Source organism: Rhinopithecus roxellana, chromosome 7, assembly GCF_007565055.1.
Source record: "Rhinopithecus roxellana isolate Shanxi Qingling chromosome 7, ASM756505v1, whole genome shotgun sequence".
Lineage (NCBI taxonomy): Eukaryota > Metazoa > Chordata > Mammalia > Primates > Cercopithecidae > Rhinopithecus > Rhinopithecus roxellana.
In genome coordinates, this window is record NC_044555.1 from 61,686,403 (window position 1) to 61,706,208 (window position 19,806).

General features: G+C 34.1%; 1 protein-coding gene across 1 annotated transcript in view; it reads left to right on the top strand.

The window, feature by feature from the left end:
• CFAP47 (cilia and flagella associated protein 47) overlaps positions 1-19,806 on the top strand; it is a 508,878-nt gene that overhangs the window by 248,583 nt on the left and 240,489 nt on the right. The window contains exons 36-39 of the mRNA XM_030933635.1: positions 2,462-2,596; positions 6,560-6,675; positions 12,151-12,301; positions 13,397-13,485. Coding sequence (XP_030789495.1) covers positions 2,462-2,596; positions 6,560-6,675; positions 12,151-12,301; positions 13,397-13,485 — 491 coding nt within the window. The remainder of the gene's footprint in view (positions 1-2,461; positions 2,597-6,559; positions 6,676-12,150; positions 12,302-13,396; positions 13,486-19,806) is intronic.

The following is a 19,806-nucleotide window of genomic DNA, read 5'->3' on the forward strand; positions in this document are numbered from 1 at the left end:
TTTTAAAATAAATTTTATATTGCTATTAATACCATTTTATGGGGTATACACTAAAACATGGTTCAAAAGACTTTGGTTCATCCTAGACTTGAGCCCAGAGTGTTCTGCCATTAATACTACTCTTTTCCCCAGTAAACACACCTCCCGTCACCCTAGATAGCCCTCTTCAGATCATACCCTACAGGCTGATTCCAAACACAGGGTCCAGCAGAGGTACACATTCTTCACTTAAAAATGTACCTTCTTAGGCTTCAAAAATGGATGTGACGATTAAACTCTGCCTTTTTAAATTTTGTTCTTATCTTAAATCATTTTTCTACATCTGTTTACTAATGTCATCTTTATTAAAGAATGTGAGACCACAAAATACTGATGAGAAACTTTATGGTCCTGGTATATTTCCAAGTTTTCCTCATATTATACTCACAGTTAACTTTCTACCCTGCTAAGGCAGGCCAGTTTTCTTTCTGTCAGTCTTCTGCCCAGGTACCTTCGTTAGTAAGCCTTACTTCTAATTAACAAAACAAGAAAGAACAAACCCTTCTATTTTCCCAAGAAGAACAAGAGAGCATGAGGAAATGTGGACTAGCAGATCACCAGTGAGGCTATCATTATTCTCTAAAAACTGCTGCCAAATTTCAGAACAAGTGCATTAGTTCCACATAGCACACTGGGTCTCCTTTGTTTTCACACTATTTGTATTTCTAGGCCAGGCTCAGATCCTGTTCAGTTGCTAACTTGCGTATGTGCCATTAAGTCACAGCAGACCTTCATTTCCATTTTGTGGAAGTACAGAGAGCTCGTTGTATATTGACACTGACAGAGTTGTTTGTCTATTAATGGTGTTTTTTATGTCTTCAAATCCCTCACACCAACCCCAATACTTTTGTGCTGTGAATAACTTTTCCCCACTGCTTCTATCTTCTTCTGTTCCTGACTCTACTTTTTGGCTTCAGCTTACGTTCTGGCTATATTTATTGTCCTGATATCATAGAGCTGTAATTTTGGATTTTATCTCAAATATACTCCGGTAATCATTACTAATGTATTTTGTTTATCAGAGTAATTACATCCTCTGCCTTATTATTTATCTGTTCTGGGAAAAGTACTTCTTCAACTTCCATCTTACCTGATCTGCCTGAATTGTTGCTCTTATGTTATTTCTCGTTCAGAAATCAAGTCCCTCACCTTGCCATCTAAGACCTCCACAATGTAGTCTGGCACTCCTTAGTCTTTTTTCTCACTAATTGTCCCATCTTTTCTTATGCATGACCCAAATGGAACTTCTTTACTGAACAAACACTATGCTTCTCTAACTCCTCATCCTATAGTAATTTGCTTTTCTGAAAAAATATACCCTTTTCCTCACATCAAACACAGCATATTTGAAGTTCAAGCATTCTATAAAGCCCATTTAATGTGCCATTGGTTCTATGGGCTTTTGCTTGAAAATCTCTTGCCATCTTTAACTTCCGGAGTAATAGTCACATTAGTCATAATTTCTAGAGTATAGTGTTCTTCTGAGTTCCGGCTAGCTTTTACAGAGTCTGAGGGTACAAGGTCAGTGATCTGCTTAGGACACATTTATTTTTTAACACTTAGGTCAAGCTCTTCTGATTCAGAGCAGTATTATTGCTGTATCTATATTTCAGTGTCATTGCCAATCACAAATATTTTAAATGTTTAAAAGTAATTCAATAATTGATTTACTATGCTTTTCCTCTTTTTATATTTTTATCTATTTATCTTATTTGATGATTAATATTAGGTGTCAATTTGACTGGATTGAAGGATGCCAAGATGGCTGACAAAGTTTTGTTTCTAGGTGTGTCTGTAAGGGTGTTTCCAAAGGAGATAGTTGCAGGAGTCAGTGGACTGAGAAAGGAAGATATGCCCTCAGTGTGGGTTGGTACCATCTGACTGGCTGTGGCAGTGGCCAGAACAAAGAGGCAGAAGAAGGGGGATATTCAGTTTGCTTGTTTTTTTGTTTGTTTGTTCTTTTTTATTTTTGTCATGATCTCTTTCTCCCTTTGGGAGCAGGATGCATTTTTTTCTCCTTCTGCCCTTGGACATCTGATTCCAGGTTTTTCAGCCTTTGGACTCTGGGACTTACACCAGCAGCCTCCTTTGGGCTTTCCGTCTTCCGCCTCAGAATGGGGCCTGCACTGTAGCTTCCCTGGTTTGGGGGATTTGGGACTTGGCCTGAGCCATGCTTCTGGCTTCCCTGGGAGCCCTGTTGGCTTCTGTCATTCTGCAGTTTGTAGCCAGCCTATTGTGGGACTTTGCCTTTGTGATTGTTCAGCCAATTCTTCCTAATAAATTCCCATTCATACATATATGTATATATATGTGTGTGTGTGTGCGTGTGCATATATACAGATATATATCCTATTGGTTCTCTACCTATGTAGAACTCTAACTAATGCATCCTCTAATTTCAATTTATCTTCTTTGAAACTAGGCCACAGACATCTGTGACCCAAATCCAATCCTAATGCTCATGCTTTGTGTCTACATGTATGAAAGGCTCCCTACATATCTTCCTAAGAAGGTGGTGCCCTTTGATTGTGCTCTACATGACACGGCGCTGAATAAGGTAAGGATAATTTTGGGGTCAAAATGCACAAGGAATTACACAATTAAGAGAGGTTTTAGATATTTCTTTCCCAACCCAAAATTAACAGCAAGTATCTATATGACATAATTTTATTAAAAGTGAATAAATGTTATCAAATGTTGCTTCTCCTAAGCCAAAGGTCTAGATGAGCAAAAGGTGCAATTTTTACTGAAGAGTAATCACCACTTGCAATGAAATGAAGACTCTTTTCTTACTCATTTTCATTTGATTTAAAATAATATTATTCTGTATACAAGTTAATATACTGCTTTGATAAGATTCATGTTTATTCCTTTTTTCAGGCTGTTTTATGTGTGTCTCTCTTAATATATAATTGGGAAGGAGGATAATTTTATATTTTTGATGCAAAACTTATCCATATGTGGTCTTCAAAAGATATGCCACAGTGATCTTTGTTCTGTAATTGTAACTTCTTTGAGAAAATAACTGTAACCTCCATGATGGTGTGAGCATCAGTTAATAAGGATTTCTTTAAAAACTGAAAAAATAAAACACAAAACCCAGGTTCTTGTCTCAAAATGTAGAGGGCTGAATTTAGTGAAAAGAAAGCCTCCTCTTCTAGGTTTGTGTTAGTAAATACTGAGGTTCAATCTCTTTTATTTACTTTATTTATTTCCTTTTATGTGAAAAAAAGACATAAAACTCCATAGAATTCAGAGAATTCAGTATTTACTATGATAATTCGCTAATTGCAGTGATAGTCAAGGGCTTTGGATAAATAACTAGCCTTGAGCTATAATTATATTGAATTTTTGACTTCAAAATAACATTTCAGAAGAGTTAAAAGATTTTTGCTTAGGCCTGCAGGAGACAAGAGTGTAAATTTGATTAAGTATAATTTATTACTGTTAACTATTGTTACCAATTCTCTAATTCTGTCTACATGATTGTATTCCTTCATATCGTTTAATTGTTATTGACATTTTTACGTAGTTAATATTAATGCTGGCTAATGTTTAAAAATAAATTTAAATTATGATGTTAAAAATCAAATTAAATCATGTTTAAATATAACATAATTTATTTTCTCATTTTATTCTTTTGCTAGAAATAATGCTTATACCTAAGTTTATAGATAAAATTATACAAATAATACCTTTCATTTTTCACAATGTAAGAAAAGTTTTTGAAAGAAGAAATAAAAAATATGTATATGCAAGATAAAATAAATTACAACACGTTTTGATTTTAACTTTTATTTAAGAAAATCAGTGATTTGGAAATTGCTGAGAATCTTTTACATATTTTGGTCCTGTGAATCAACATGATGAATGGCAGTGCGTAAGTCATAGAAAGTCATTCTTATCACCAGCCCTATCAATGTTACAGAATATAGAAAAAGCTCCAGAAATGGCTACTAGAATTGAGAAAATCTGTCTTCCTTCCTTCCTTCCTTCCCTCCCTCCCTCCCTCCCTCCCTCCCTCCCTCCCTCCCTCCCTCCCTCCCTCCCTCCTTTCTTTCTTTCTTTCTTTCTTTCTTTCTTTCTTTCTTTCTTTCTTTCTTTCTTTCTTTCTTTCTTTCTTTCTTTCTTTCTTTCTTTCTTTCTCTCTCTCTCTCTCTCTCTCTCTCTTTCTTTCTTTCTCCTTTTCTTCCTTTCTTCCTTTCTTTCCTTTCTTTCCTTTCTTTCCTGAGTTTCACTCTTGTTGCCCAGGCTGGAGTGCAGTGGCACGATCCCGGCTCACTGCAACGTACGCCTTCCCAGGTTCAAGCGATTCTCCTGCCTCAGCCTTCTGAGTAGCTGGGATTACAAGTGCCTGCCACCATGCCCAACTAATTTTTTTTGTATTTTTAGTACAGACGGAGTTTCATCATGTTGGCCAGGCTGGTCTTGAACTCCTGACCTCAGGTGATCCACCCTCCTCAGCCTTCCAAAGTGTGAAAAAGTATTTCTATAACTATGGGCAAATAATAGAAACAGAATACTAGAACAAGTACAAAAAATTAGTGGTCAGTGAAAAAACACAGGGTGCAGTGATTTTCTGAGACATTCAAAAGGAGTTGAATTTTGTTTTCCTTTTTGAAACGAAATTTACACAGAAGCACAGTAAAGAATGTCTGTCATTGCCAAAAAGGAATTGAGACTTTAAAACTTTCCTTTGTTCCTTTAAACAGCTAGCTCTTCTTCCTATCTACTCCTCATTACCCCTACGTGAAATCCTGGAGTTGGATGGTATGACTGTCTAACCACAGATGTGTCCAATACAGTAGTGACATATGTATGATATGTATGACATAGTGAGAATGAATGGCTTCCTTATGATCTAAACGGTTCACAACAAATCTACTATAATTTTCAACATTTCCTTCCAAAACAATAGGAATTAGCTCTCTGGGACTTAAAATTACTTGGTCTGTTAATGAATATTTGAAATACATACATTTGTATGTGTGTATGTACATACAAAAAGATTATCACACTATAGTGGGGTTCTTGCCCCCATTATTGATGTCTTTAAGTATTTGAAAACATGAGGCCTCCAAATCCTTAGAGAAACTAAAGTTGAAAATGCTTTAGCAACAAAACACTTGTTCTGTTGGTTACCAAAGTTTCCATTGAACTAGGAAAGTAATTAATCTTTCACCAGATTTTCACCATATTCCTTATGACTCACTATAACCATACCTACTGCTACTTTTTCACTCTTTGAGTATCTGTGACTATAGGTCCTGAACTTCATAATTTTCAGTGACCTTTTATTCACTCTAATTTGACCAATTATCCTTTTCCCCATCTTCACCATGCTCTGGGTCAGAACTTTTGGTGATACCTTGGCATCTTGTTAAAGAAAAAAAAAATTCATGACACTTGTTAAAATGGTAAGGCAAACTTTATTCAGGACTATTATTATAGGTATAGGGACCACTGCAAAGCAGTTTTGCAGTAGAGGAGAGAGATTGAGCTCAACTCGAAATAAAACAAGGAAAAGTCAGAATTTATAGCCAAGGAGCAGGATGGAGATCAGTGGGTGGGAAATGACTAAGAGGAAAGGTAAGGCAGGATATGGGTAAGGGGGGATTCTGGCTAAACCAATGTAAGATTTTTGCTAAAGGAAGGCCAGGGTGATCATACATTACCTGAGCGATGGCAGGAGATGAGGCATTTGGTTAGATATCAAGGGTGATTAAATACTGAAGTTGTGGAATTCTGGCTAAACTGATTTAGCAGGATTCTTGCTAAAATTGGGCACTTGAGGACATGCCCAAAGGCGAGGCCTAGTTAAAAAAGAGCTCAGACAAGCCTTACTGGAGTGTGGTTGAGAAGAAAATCTTTGTCAGTATTCCTAAAGATTGTTTTTTGAATCTCCATTATATTTTATATAAACACTTTGTGTACTCACATTTTTCAAGAAGTACTCTTTTGTAATAAAGCAACTCATTTTCTAATGCTCCCCACGTCTCTGGATCAGGAGGAAAGAGACAGCCAACCCTTCGTTGAACTACCACATCTAGACTAGGCCACCATTATATTCAGCCTGAAACTGTTTTTAAATCTATACTCCTTATAATACTTTCTACACTGAGCAGCCAGAGTATCCTTTTTGTAAATTGGATATATAAGCTCCCTTTTAAAAATTCCCCGATGGTTTTCCTTTGCAATAAAAATAAAATCTAAGCTGAAAATTTTGATCTTCAAATCACTGGTGATAAGACGCTTTTGCATTTGTAATTCCCTTTGTTGAAAGCTCCTTCTCTTTGCCCACTTCAGCTAAACTGTATGTGTGTGTGTGTGTGTGTGTGTATGTGTGTGTGTAGTTGTTATTTTAAAATACAAATTCTAGCTTTCTCCAGTTGGTGTACATTATGAATAACTATATTTATGACTAAAATGTATTGCTATCTTTGATAAAAATAAGAAATGATATAGTTGCATAGTTTTTAATTTTATAATCTTACTTGTATCCTCTTCTACTTCTACATAGATTCTACTGAAAAATTCCAGCTTGCAAAACTTAGTGTATAATGCTAGAATTGTTGGAAGAGATGCTGCTGACTTCTCCCTCTCCCAAAAAGGGAATGTTGTGACAATTTCTCCAAGGTAAGTATTTCTTTTTTTAATTTTACATTATCAGACATGTCAACCCCAAAGATTTAATAAGTGTTATAATTATAAAATGTGACTTTGATTTTACTATTGATAGATATTTAATGAAATGATTGTCACCCAGAGTCAGACAAATATTCATAGGTTTCTACAGTTCCTCACCAAAGTTGTTGAAACAATTCTAACAACATAAAACAGCTGTTTTATGTATGCATTTAATTTTAATTTGTTTTTTATGCATATGGGTCATAGAAATAAGACTGTAAGTTGGTTTTGTTTTGTACTACCATTCTGTTTCCTGCAGGAAACTGAAACCAGTGCATTCTAAAATTATGTATGTATATAACTTTAAAAATATATATATTTTATTTTATTTTAATTAATTAATTTATTTATTGAGACTGAGTTTCACTCTGTCGCCCAGGCTGGAGTACAGTGGCACAATCTTGGCTAAGTGCAGCCTCTGCTTCCTGGGTTCAAAAGAAGCCAATCCACACCTTTAACACTTTTATTATAAATTATAAAATTATAAATGTGCACTGTAGAAAATTTGAGTTATAGAAAAATAAACAGGATAGCAAAAATCACCTAGAATTACGTCAAACACAATTTATTAGTTCATTTCTTTCCAGTCTTTTCATAGGCACACATAGGTTTATTATAACATATGCATACTTATGTGTTTACATAATACAGGCATTGTATGTAAATATTAACATACTTAATATTTATTAAACATTTACTATATAAAAATATCTATAGCTGTATTCTTTTGAGCCTTCACCATAATCACCCTTTGTGGCCTTTATATAGTAATGTTGGGTTTTTTTTTTTTTTTTTTTTTTTTTTTTTGTAGCATACACCTCATAGTTCTTCCAACCCCTACCTATTACCCAGTTCCAAAGCCACTTTGACATTTTAGGTGTTTGTTACAGCAGCACCTCCATCCACTTCTCAATACTAATTTGCCATCTTAGTCCATTCAGGGTGCTATAACAATAAAACATAAAATAGGTAGCTTAAAGACAACAGAAATTTATTTCTCATAGTTCTGGAGTCTGAGAAGTCCAAGGGATCCAAGTGCTAGCAGATTCAGTGTCTGGCAAGGGTCTGAGTTCTGGTTCATATATATATTAATTTATATATATATATATAAATTGCTAAGAGCGCTTGTTCTCTGGCTATTTCTATCTTGTGACATCCTCTTCTTAAATTGAGGTACCATATCTTCATAATTGTCTCTGACTTTTATGTTCTCATCTATCCCTGAATTTTCTCTAAAGTCACTTGCTTTATTTACCTTGATCTTAGTGTTCCCTGTTAAAAGATTTGTTCAAATGCCTCCTGACACATGGTTATTCATTCATATGTAATAACATGGCAATAGAAAAGTGAATTTCTTAACTGTATGTGCACAGGTATGTCAACTGGTAGGCTTCACATTAGTGTGAAAAAAAATACTGCTTTTATGCCCAATCGTCTGACATTTTATAATGGCATTGAAGGGAGTAGGGTTGTCTGAACCCCATCTTGCCCTTTATGTGGTGATGGTTTCCTCTAACCAGCTGTGTTTTGAAAATCTCTTTATTACAGTTTTCATGAGATTTTTCTTAGGAAAATGAATGATGAATCTGGGTTTCAGATGCCATTGTGGTTTAGAACTCCTCTCATATCATTTAACGATTAAAAGTTGTGTTTCAGTCTTGACATGTACAGGCTCTATGATCCAGCCTCAGTTTCCTTATTTGAAAAATGTGGATAAGACTATTTACCCACAGTGCTGTCAGTAATAAATGTGATTATGTAGGCAAAACACCTTGTACCATAATGGAACTTATAGGAAGCGATTAATAAGGATGACTGCCTTGAGTTGGAGTACTGGTGACTCAAAAATTAAAATATGTCAACACTACTCACAAATGCTTACAATCTATCACAATGCCAAACAAGCAAATACATAATGAAGAAATAATTAAATAATTATTTTATTTATTATGTGCATATAGAACTAGATGAAAACTGAAAAAAGAAGTGCCTGCCCACGCTTGAGGAAACCAAGGAAGGTTTCCCAGAAGAAGTAATGCTTAATTCTGAATACATATAAAAAACAACTACTCAATTATCTAAATGCATTTTATTTTATAGGCTTGAAATAAAATTATTTTAGGTAGCTGTTATTTTAGGTGGCTCTCTTTAGCTAGGCTAAATAATTTCATAGGATTTGGTTTTTACAAATACGACTCAGAAAATATTTTGTTTTCCTAAACAAAAAAATGAGTAATTTTATCATTATAAGATATTATATAATTATATATCTATGTGTGCCACATTCTTTGTTAGATACTGTCTAGATCACAGTTAATAATGTCTCTTTCTGCCAGCTATGGATTTAAATTATCAGACATATTATTTATATAGAAAATGTTAAACAGCTACACCAGCATATAAACAAACATATTTATTTCTGCATCTAACTTTATGACTAAATTTAGCTATAACCATAGAGTGATTGTCATAAAAGTGAAAGTATAAATTTAGAAAACCAGTCTTTTTTTTCTCATTATTTTCATTGAGCCATATGTGCACTGACATTGATGTGTTGTATATTTATTCTCCATCTATTCCAAAGGCTAAATTTAAGTAGCTTACAATGTATATGTAATATCAAGGAGGTTTTTTAAAAAATATCAGGGAAAGGCAATTGGAGCAAAAAGAAAATAAAAGGTAAAATAATTAAAATGAAGCCTATAGTTATGATAGAAATGCCTGGAGACTTAGGAAACTTACTTGAAATAGACTACACATTTGATTCTGAAGTTTCTAACAAATTCAGAAAAGAATGCTGGTCATTTACATGCTTCAATATAACTACAAAATTTAAAAAATAATTACCTATACTTAAGAGAAGGTTGTTCATGGAACCAGCTATTTATCTCATAAAAGAATACTCTATTTTGAAATGTATTTCATAAGACTTAAGTATAGGTTCATAAAATCCTTCATTAAATGCATGTTCTTTAGCTGATGGTCATTCTTGAATGCTTCTCTTTTCATCAGCTTCCGTGGAGATCCAATCCATTACCAGATCCTATTGATTTTACCAATTGTGTCATAAACCTTGTATCTTTTCCCTTCTTCACCTATTCCACCCCGATTTAATGTAACATCATCTTTATACTAGACTGCCACCATAGACTCCTAAAAATCTTGTCTGAAATCTAACCCCTGTATTAGAATGACAGCTAATTTTTAACAGAAATTTAAACCTTTAACAGAAATTTTAAAAGGTGCTTAAAATATTTCAACAGCTTCCCATCTCAACATTTGGATATAGATTGAATATGCTTAACATGGTCCAAAGTACACTTTCACATTTGTGATAGTCACTATGATTTCACAGCTTGCTGTTGGCTGTATCTTGCATCATCACCCCTATTGCTTGCTAAGATTTAGCATTACTGGCCTTTGATTAGTTATTCAAACACATTTTAATTCCCCATACCAGAGGCCTTGGATGCCTTCTTTCATCCCCTGTTCAATCTAGTTAACTCATTCTCATCCTTCACATTCCACCTAATATATCACTTTCTCTGACCTTTCAGACTATATCACACTCCCCATTATATGCTCTCACAGCACCTATATAATTTGTAATTTTCACATTTATTTTGTGATGGTAGAATGTTGGCCATGTCCTACCACATGTACTATCCCGGGGAGCAGGAATAGTGTTTTCTTGTTTGTTTGTTTGCTTTTTTTTCTAATTACTGTATCTCAGAAACCTAAAAGAGTGCCTGGAGCATTATAAGTTATCTAAAAATATCAATTGCATGAATGAATTAATGGATAAATGATCTTATATAGTGATGTACTTTAGAATAACTGGAAATACTCTAAATCACTCACTGTCATCTCAATAAATAATTTGAGCCTGTATACCCGGAAAAAAAACCTCAAGGTCAAATGTTCTTTGTTCTCAGTTAAATTCATGCCCATGAGTTTTCATAAGAGTCCTTTTGCACAAAACTGAAATTGTTGAGGACACATATCTAAATTAAAATAACCCCCACTCCTGCAAGATGTGAGCTGTAATTTTCCCTACAAAACTATTTTGAGAACATTTCTATTGCTTTTGAAAGCCCCTTATTCATCTCACTCCTTGTTTCTTCCTAGTCTCACCCATTCAACAGCAACTGCACAAAAGTTCTGGCGCAGTTAGGTCAATGTTTGACACCAAGGGAATCTATTCCCTTATCCATTCTTAAATATGTGTATTCTAAGCAAAGATAATAGGTAGTAGTTGATACGAAAGAATAAATGTTATAGGATGTTTAATGATAACCATACTGAAAACCAGAGGAAAAGCAAAGATAAAATTTCCCCCTACAGCTGTATCAAGGCAAGGCAAGACTGAAAGATTGATCCAATAACAAAATAGAGTCCATTGTTTAATTTAGAGTGTATTACTTATTTAAACAGTGAAAGCATGAGTAATCAAAGGTACCAGATTCACATGTCCCTTGTACAGGGCAATATCAAAATAAAACGGGTCAGATCACTGCCTCATGGATGGTAAGGCACCCTCTTGCTGAGGATCCAAATTCATGCTGTCATTAAGCTTCATGGCCTGTAACTCTACCCTAAAAGGAGTAAGGAAGCAAGTCTCATACCTCATCCCGATCCAGGAAGCAATGATAAACTGTCTGGTGACAGTCTCTCAAGGAAATTTAGGGAGGCAAGTGAGAAATGTTCCCAGAGCAGCAATTCATGACCCTCCATGCTCTTATAATTGCAGGAGGATCATGGGGTTTCTGCCAAGACTTTTATCAGCTGCATTTTTACAGTGCATATGGGGGCTATGTGGACTCATGCAAGGTTGCTGGGTATGATGGTGCAGTCGTGTTCCTACAGGCTGGTGAATGGAATCTCCTCCAAATCACCATTATACTATGTCTTAGACTGCCAGATTGAACATTAAGGAAGGTGAAAATATTTTCCTTATTCCTTTCTGTAATTAATTAAACGCTATTATTATCTGCCATGATTTGGTTATGAGTTTTGAATGTTATTTTCAATAATGACTTTATGCATTTTTTGAATTCTTACTTTCTTAACATTTCCCCATGTTACCAGAGACCAGTGACATGACAAAGTATTTGCCTAAACAGTAGCACAGAATGTCCTATGAATTTCCCTCAAAACAATTCATACATGGTTTCCTGTAGCTTGCTGTTAGAAAATCCTTTATTTGAGAGATTATATATTTGAAAGTTAACTTCAGGTTTTACAAAATATATTACGATAGCTTAACCAATGACAATAACTAGGTTGTAGGCTTCTTGAGAACTGCAGCTGAAGTGAGTACCTTGCAGGGGGATGTAGGCACTAGACACATGGTCTACATTAAATAAGTGCTTGTAAGCTGACTTTTTTGTTAAAACATTTTCTCTTTTATCTTTCACTAAATAGAAACGAAATTAATGTCACTCTGAAATTCACCAGTCGCTTTCTTCGTCCTGCTGAAGCTTCACTACTATTAATTTCAAAACCCAAGAATGCAGTAAGAGGAATTACGATGACTTTTGCTCTTAAAGGCAAAGTCCTCGATTTTAAAGCCATTGTAAGTAAATTTTACCTACTATGCCTCTGCTTCTCTTATCAGACCATGGAGTATCAAAAGCATGGTTATTGTTCTACGTTTTATCTTTAGGCAGCTGTTTCTTGAGTCATCCCTGTGCCATGGATACTTGTGATTTAAGTTAAAGCAGTTCTGGGCCTGTGTCTGTGTTTTTGCTAGACTAAGGGTTGATAGTTTATGCAGTAAAAAAGGACTTTCCTGTACTCTGGCAGGAACTTTCATCAGTTTATCTTGTGTGTCCTGTGGATCAAATCTATTATAAAGATAAGGCTAATGCTGGCATTTATTGAGAGATGACGATGTTCCAGATAGAGTTCTAAGTGTTTCTATTTCAAAGGGTGGGGAAGAGAGATTTTTAAATCTTTATAAAATGGTTGTGACATTATGATGATTGACTTTTTGTAGCCATTATCTCTTCTAAATATTCATTTCTACCATGGATGTATGGTAAAGAATAAGTAAATTCATTAGATTTCCAAATGGATTATAAAGAATTTAGGTGTGCAGGGCAAGAGTGGTAAGTAGAGAAAATGATTGTAGGATGGTTGAGTGATGGCCCATTGTTGAGGAGGACACTGAGATGCTCATATGGACAGACTGCCTTTTGAGACAGTGATGCTCAGAACAGAAAGTGGGCATTTGGCACTTCCTATGTGTGATCTTATTTCCTCCTGAATAATGAACATGTATGTTTCCCAACCCTCTCACACAAATTATCTGAAACAAGACATTGTTTTGTCACATGTGGCTAAGAGATATGGCTGGGCTTAGCCTGTCATTGGTGGTTCTAGGGTAGACATGCAACTGTTTACTTCCCCATCTGCCCCTATATGGTCTTAACTCACTGGGAAGCAGATTAGATAATAAAAACAAAATAAAATAAAACGATAAAATAATCTTTCTGAAACTGTAGAATACCTAGAAAGTTTTTCTCCATGGAATTTCTTTTGATAGTTGGAATTATTGTCAGTGTAATATTAAATGGATGGTTTATAGATTTTTAAGATTATATTTTATAATTCAGAAACTTCATTTTTTGTTATTATCATGTGGTAAGATTTTATTTTTTTACTTTAGGACATTATAAAATGTGAAAGCCCATGTTACCAATTTCATGAATTCACTGTGAATGTGAAAAACTCCTTCCATACTGCTGGGGACTTCAAGTAAGTTATTGTTTTGGTGTAAATTCATTACAATTAGCTATCTTCACTCTAAAGAGACATATGTAATTTTCTTTCTTTCTTTTTCTTTTTCTTTTCTTTTTTTTTTTTTTTTTTTTTTTTTTTTTTGAGACGGAGTCTTGCTCTGTGGTCAGGCTGCAGTGCAGTGGCGCCATCTTGGCTCACTGCAACCTCCACCTTCCAGGTCAAGCAATTCTCCTGCCTCAGCCTCCCGAGTAGCTGGGACTACAGGTGCGTGCCACCACACCCAGCTAATTTTTGTATTTTTAGTAGAGATAGGGTTTCACCATGTTGGCCAGGATGGTCTCTAACTCTTGACCTCATGATCCACCCACCTCAGCCTCCCAAAGTGCTGGGATTACAGGCGTGAACCACTGCACCTGGCCGCAATTTTCTTAATCCTTTCAACATGAACCATTTCGAGCAGAAATTATATGTGTTCACATTCCTATAAACTTCTAAGCACCATCGGAGAAACTTAAACAACTAATGAAAGTGAATCAATTTTACTGAAATGATCATACTAAATTTATGAGTTTTGTCTGCAAGTTGTTTGTTGAAATTCAGTGTTCTTTCAATTTTTAAAAAATATATATAGTTAATAGACTTTTTACTTCTAATTTTATTCTGTACATGTCCAAAATTAAAATATAGATTTAAGCAGAAAAAACATTTTTACTTAGAGCATCATAACTAATTTACACTGCACAATCAATGTGCATGTATTCACCTTAAGATTTAACAATAATAACAAAAATACATATTTGTGATGAAAAGACAATAAAATTTTCAAGTATTGTTTAAAGATACAATAGAAAAGTAACTTCCTGGAAATGTACACCACATTGAGGAAGAGGATGGAAGATGATACCTTCTGTGCTGATTAAACTAGGAACTCTGTTTTTTCCAGCTTTAGGTATCAGATTCTTATGATACTTATATTGAAACTGGAAGTTATCATATGCTTATTATTTTACTATTTGATAATTTCTAGTTCTTTTAATCACTGTATGTAAAGGATTTTGGTAATTTCTTACTGGTAATTTTGGTCATTTTGTTAAAAAAAATATTGTTTTGAAACAGTGATTTGTAAATACCTGGTTCTCCAGTGCATGTGAGAGAGAATATGATTGAGTGCAATTTTATTAAAGTGATACATTGGAGTATAAGGAACACAAAATTTTAGAATATGAGGTGTGTTAACACAGTACTAAAGTATGCCCGTAAGTAGGCCAAATGACTGACTGCAGTTCCTCAGAGAAAAACAGGATCAAACAAATTTAGTCTTACATTCTAGCATTAAAGCAGAAAGAAAAATCTGGATATTCCAGAAATTGGGAGAATATTACAGATACGTATTTCTCAAATAACAGTAATATTTTAGCATGTCTTTATGTTATATCTCAGATTTAATTAAAATGGTTAATGCTTGTGAGGGGTTTGTGGTTTGATAGGAAGAAAATTGTTAATCAAGTGATTTTAAATATATCCTTCCTTATATGAATATGTCCTGCAAACTTAGGCAATGGGCAAATAAACTCAAAAATATAAAACCAATCTCAAAATGTGTAAAATCAATATTGTGCAAGAGGCATATATTATATTTGAAGTTTTAACATAATAAAATAGATTGAAAAAGAAGGAATTTGACCAATTAATTAATATAGGAACTATTTTTAAGTTATAACCAATATAACAAGTGACCCAGTTTTTAATATTACAAATGATTGAATTGGTTATTATTAGCAGTCTCATATTAAACATACTTTAAAATAAAATAAAAAATCCCCACATATTGCCCAATATTGTATGCATAAGTGGCAAGAACTGATCATGTCTTATCAAAATTTCACATTACTTTGAACAAATAAGGCAATCCAGTCTATATTTAACAGAGACAGGATTAGCTGTCCAGGTTGTTGATTTCCACACCTCGCTCCCAGATTGGTGATTCCCCCAGTCTTCTTTTGCAAAACACCGCTATTTCATGCTCTACAATGCTAGTTTTTTGATTTTGTATTTTATAAGGTTTAGTTTGCTAGTACAGTATTTTGTTGAGGATTTTTCCTGTGTAATTATAATATTTAATAGTGTAATTGCCTTTTTCAGTGATTTGTCTGTTTTTGTATGATTAATATTAACCTTATAGAATTATTTCTGAAATGTTACCTTCTACTCTGTTGTTTGGAAAAGTTTGTGATTGACTGGTATTAATTATTTGAATGTTTGATATAATTCATAGGTGAAGCAACCTGGTTCTGAGCTTTGCTTTGTGGAAGTTTATATCATTACTAATTCCATCTCTTCGTTATGAGCCTGTTCAGATTTTCTATTTCTTCTCAAATCAGTTTTGCTATTTTATTCCAGAAATTTTTTCATTTCTTCTAAGTCATCTAATTTGCTGGCACAGAGGCTTTCAGAGTATTCCCTTATAATCTTTTTTAATTTCTGAAAGGTTAATAGTGATGTTCCTCCTTCTATCCCTTATTTTAGTCATTTAATTCTTCTTGTTTATATTCTTGATCAGTCCAGGTAATAATTTGTCATTTCATTGATCTTTTCAAAAAATTCCTTCTGCTTTCCTTGGTGTTCTCTATTGTTTTTCTGTCCTCTATTTCATTTCTGCACTAAATTTTTTTTGGATATTACTTATTTCCTTCTATTTGCTTTGTGTTTAGATGCCTTTTTTTTCTCGCTTCTTAAGGTGAAAATTTAAATGAGATTTTTTAAATAGAGGCATTTTTATCTACATATTTATCTCTACGGACTGCTTGAGCTTCATCTCATATGTTTTGGAATATGTTATTTTTATTTTCATTAATCTTAAATCATTATTATTATTATTATTATTATTATTATTATTATTATTGAGACAGAGTTTTGCTCTTGCCCCCAGGCTGAAGTGCAATGGTGCGATCTCAGCTCACTGCAACCTCCACCTCCCAGGTTCAAGTGATTCTCCTGCCTCAGCCTCCCAAGTTGATGGGATTACAGGCACCCACCACCACACCCAGCAAATTTTTGTATTTGTAGTAGAGACGGGGTTTCACCATATTGGCCAGGCTGGTCTTGAACTCTTGACCTCAGGTGATCCACCCACCTTGGCCTCCCAAAGTGCTGGGATTACAGGTATCAGCCACCATGTCCAGCAGTCTTAAAATATTTTTAATTTCTTTTTGATTTCTTGCTAACCCACCAGTTATTTGGAAGTATGTTGTTTAATTTCCCCATGTTTGTTAATTTTCAACTTTTCTGTCATGAATTTTATTCCATTTACATTAGAGAGCATACTTTGTATTATTTAAATCATTTTAAATTTATCAAGGTTTGTTTTATGGCATAAGGTCCATACTGTGAAATGCTCATAAGAAGAATCTGTATTTTGCTGTTGTTGAGTAAATTGTTCTATATGTGTCTCTTAATTTTAGTTGGTTTATAGTATACAAGACTTATATTTTCTTGTAGATTTTCTGCCTAAATTTTTCCATTCATAATTAAAAGGGCAGTATTTAACTATCGAACTATTAATGTTGATCTCTTCATTTCTCCCTTCACTTATGTCAGTTTTACTTTCTGTCTTTTGGTGCTCTAAAATTCAGTGAATGTATATTTATAGTAATTTTATCTTCCTGATTGTTCATATAAAATGTCTCTATCTATAGTTACAATTTTTGTTTTAAATTCTATCATGTCTTCTATTAGTATAGCTACTTCAACATTCTTGTGGTTGTATGTATGATATATAATTTTTTGTCCTTTTACTTTCAATCTGTTTTTATCTGTCAGTCTAAAGTATGTCTCCTTTATATAGCATATGGTCAGATTTGGGGGTTTTGTTTTGTTCTTGTTCTTGTTTTTGTTGTTGTTGTTGTTGTTGTTGTTGTTGAGATGGAGTCTCACTCTGTTGCCCAGGTTGGAGTGCAGTGGCACGATCTCAGCTCACTGCAAGCTCTGCCTTCCGGGTTCACACCATTCTCCTGCCTCAGCCTCCTGAGTAGCTGGGACTACAGGCACCCGCCACCACACCTGGCTAATTTTTTGTGTTTTTAGTAGAGACAGGGTTTCACTGAGTTAGCCAGGATGGTCTCGATCTCCTGACCTCATGATCCACCCGCCTTGGCCTCCCAAAGTGCTGGGATTACAGGCGTGAGCCACCATGCCTGGACTTGTTTTGTTTTAACAGCTTAATTAAGATAACATTGATATGACAGAACTGCAGGTATTTACTGTGTACATTTTGATGAGTTTAAACATGTGCAAACACCCATGATACCATTACCATAATCAAAGGAACAGAAATTTCCTCCCAGAGTTCTCTTGTGTCCCTTTGTTTTCTGGTTGGTTTGTTTGTTTGCTTTTTGGTAAAAACACTGAGCATGATATCTACCCTCTTATATTTTGAAGTGTATGATATTGTTAACTATTGGCACAATATTTTATAGTCGATGTCTAGAACTTATTCATCTAATATTACAGTTGAAACTTTATACCCATTGAACAACAACTCTCCATTTCCCTAAACCCATAGCTACTGTCAGTCACGATGGCCTTCTTCGCTTCTATGAGTTTGACTAGTATAAACACTTCGTATCAATGGAATTATGCATATTTGTAATTCTGTGACTGACTTATTTCACTTAGCATAATGTCCTCCAGGTTCATCCACGTTGTTACAGATGCAAGACTTCCTCTTTTTTTTAGTCAGAATAATATTGTATTGTATGTATATATTAAATTAATCACTGCTTTTGATTGCATCATTTAATCAATTCACAAATTTGTTATTATTGACACAGTTGGTTTTACTTTTGCCAATTTCCATTTAGTTTGCTATATTCTATGTCTTTTTGTTTGTTTCTCTATTAGTCCATGACTTCTTTTTTTTAATAATAGTGTATATTTTTCAATGCAGGATTTTAATTTCTAATGGCTTTTTCAATATATTTTTGAGTTTGTTTTCTTAATGATTGCACTGGAGTTTACCATAGACATTTTTACTTATCATAATCAACTTCAGATATATACTAGCTTAATTCCAGTAAGATTCACAAAGTGTTACTCTTATATAGCTCTATTCCCTTTCTCTTCTTTTCCTGGTGTTACTGTCATACATATTACATCAATATTACACACCCAACAATATATTGCTATAATTGTTATTTTATATAATTTGTATGACTTTGAGAAAGCTGGGAGAAAGTGTATTGGTTTGGTAGGGTTTCCATAACAAAACACCACAGATCAGATGGAACAAATTACAGAAATTTATGTTCTCAGAGTTCTGGCAGTTAGAAGTCCAAGATTAAAATGCCGTCATTTTTACTTTCTTCTGAAACTTTTCTTCTTGGCTTACAAATAGTTGTCTTCTCATGTGGTCTTTTCTCTGTGAATGTATATCCCTGATGTATCTTTGTGTTTTCAAATTTCCTTCTTCTTACAAGGACATAATTCAGATTGGATTAGGACCCACCCTGAGGGTCTTAACTTAATTATCTGTTTAAAGGCTCTTTCTCCAAATACAGTCACATTCGGAGATACCAGGGTTAGGTCTTCAAAATATGAAGTTTGAGGGGACAAAATTCAGCCCATAACAAAGAGCAAGTATATATCTATAATTTTTATATTTTAACCTTCCTATTTAGTATTTCCATTTCTCTTCATTTGTTTGCATGGATTGGTGCTACCATATAGAATAATTTCTGTGACCCGATCCAGCTTTCATCTCACCCACTTCATGTTTTGAACATTTTTTCTCCTATTTTTCCTCTCTCCTTTTTTTTTGTGGGTAATTTCATTGCCCACATGTTGTACTTAATGGTGTGCCTACCATACATATGTCAGATTCTATTTACTTTTTTTTTTTCATTTCTTTCTCTGTTCTTCAGAATGTGTAATGTCTACCAATCTTCAAGTTTGTTAGTTCTTTCTTCCCCCAGTTCAAATCTACTATTAAGCCCCTGAGTGAATTTTTCTCTCTCTTATTGTAGCTTCCATCTCCAAAATTTCCATTTGTTTCTTTTTTTAATAATTTCAGTTTATTTGTTGATATTCTCTATTCGATGCCACATTGTCATCATGCTTTCCTTTACTTCTTTAATTATGCTGTCCTTTAGTTCTTTGAAGATATTTATAATGGCTATTTTAAATTTGATTTCTGCTCAATCTGATACCTGAGTTACTCTAACAGGCAGTTTCTACTCTCTGTTACTTTTCTTCTTCTTCTTTTTTTTCATGTGTTTCATAATGTTTATGAAATAGGGTAGACATTGTAGACAATATATTATGCCAATTCTAGATACGGGT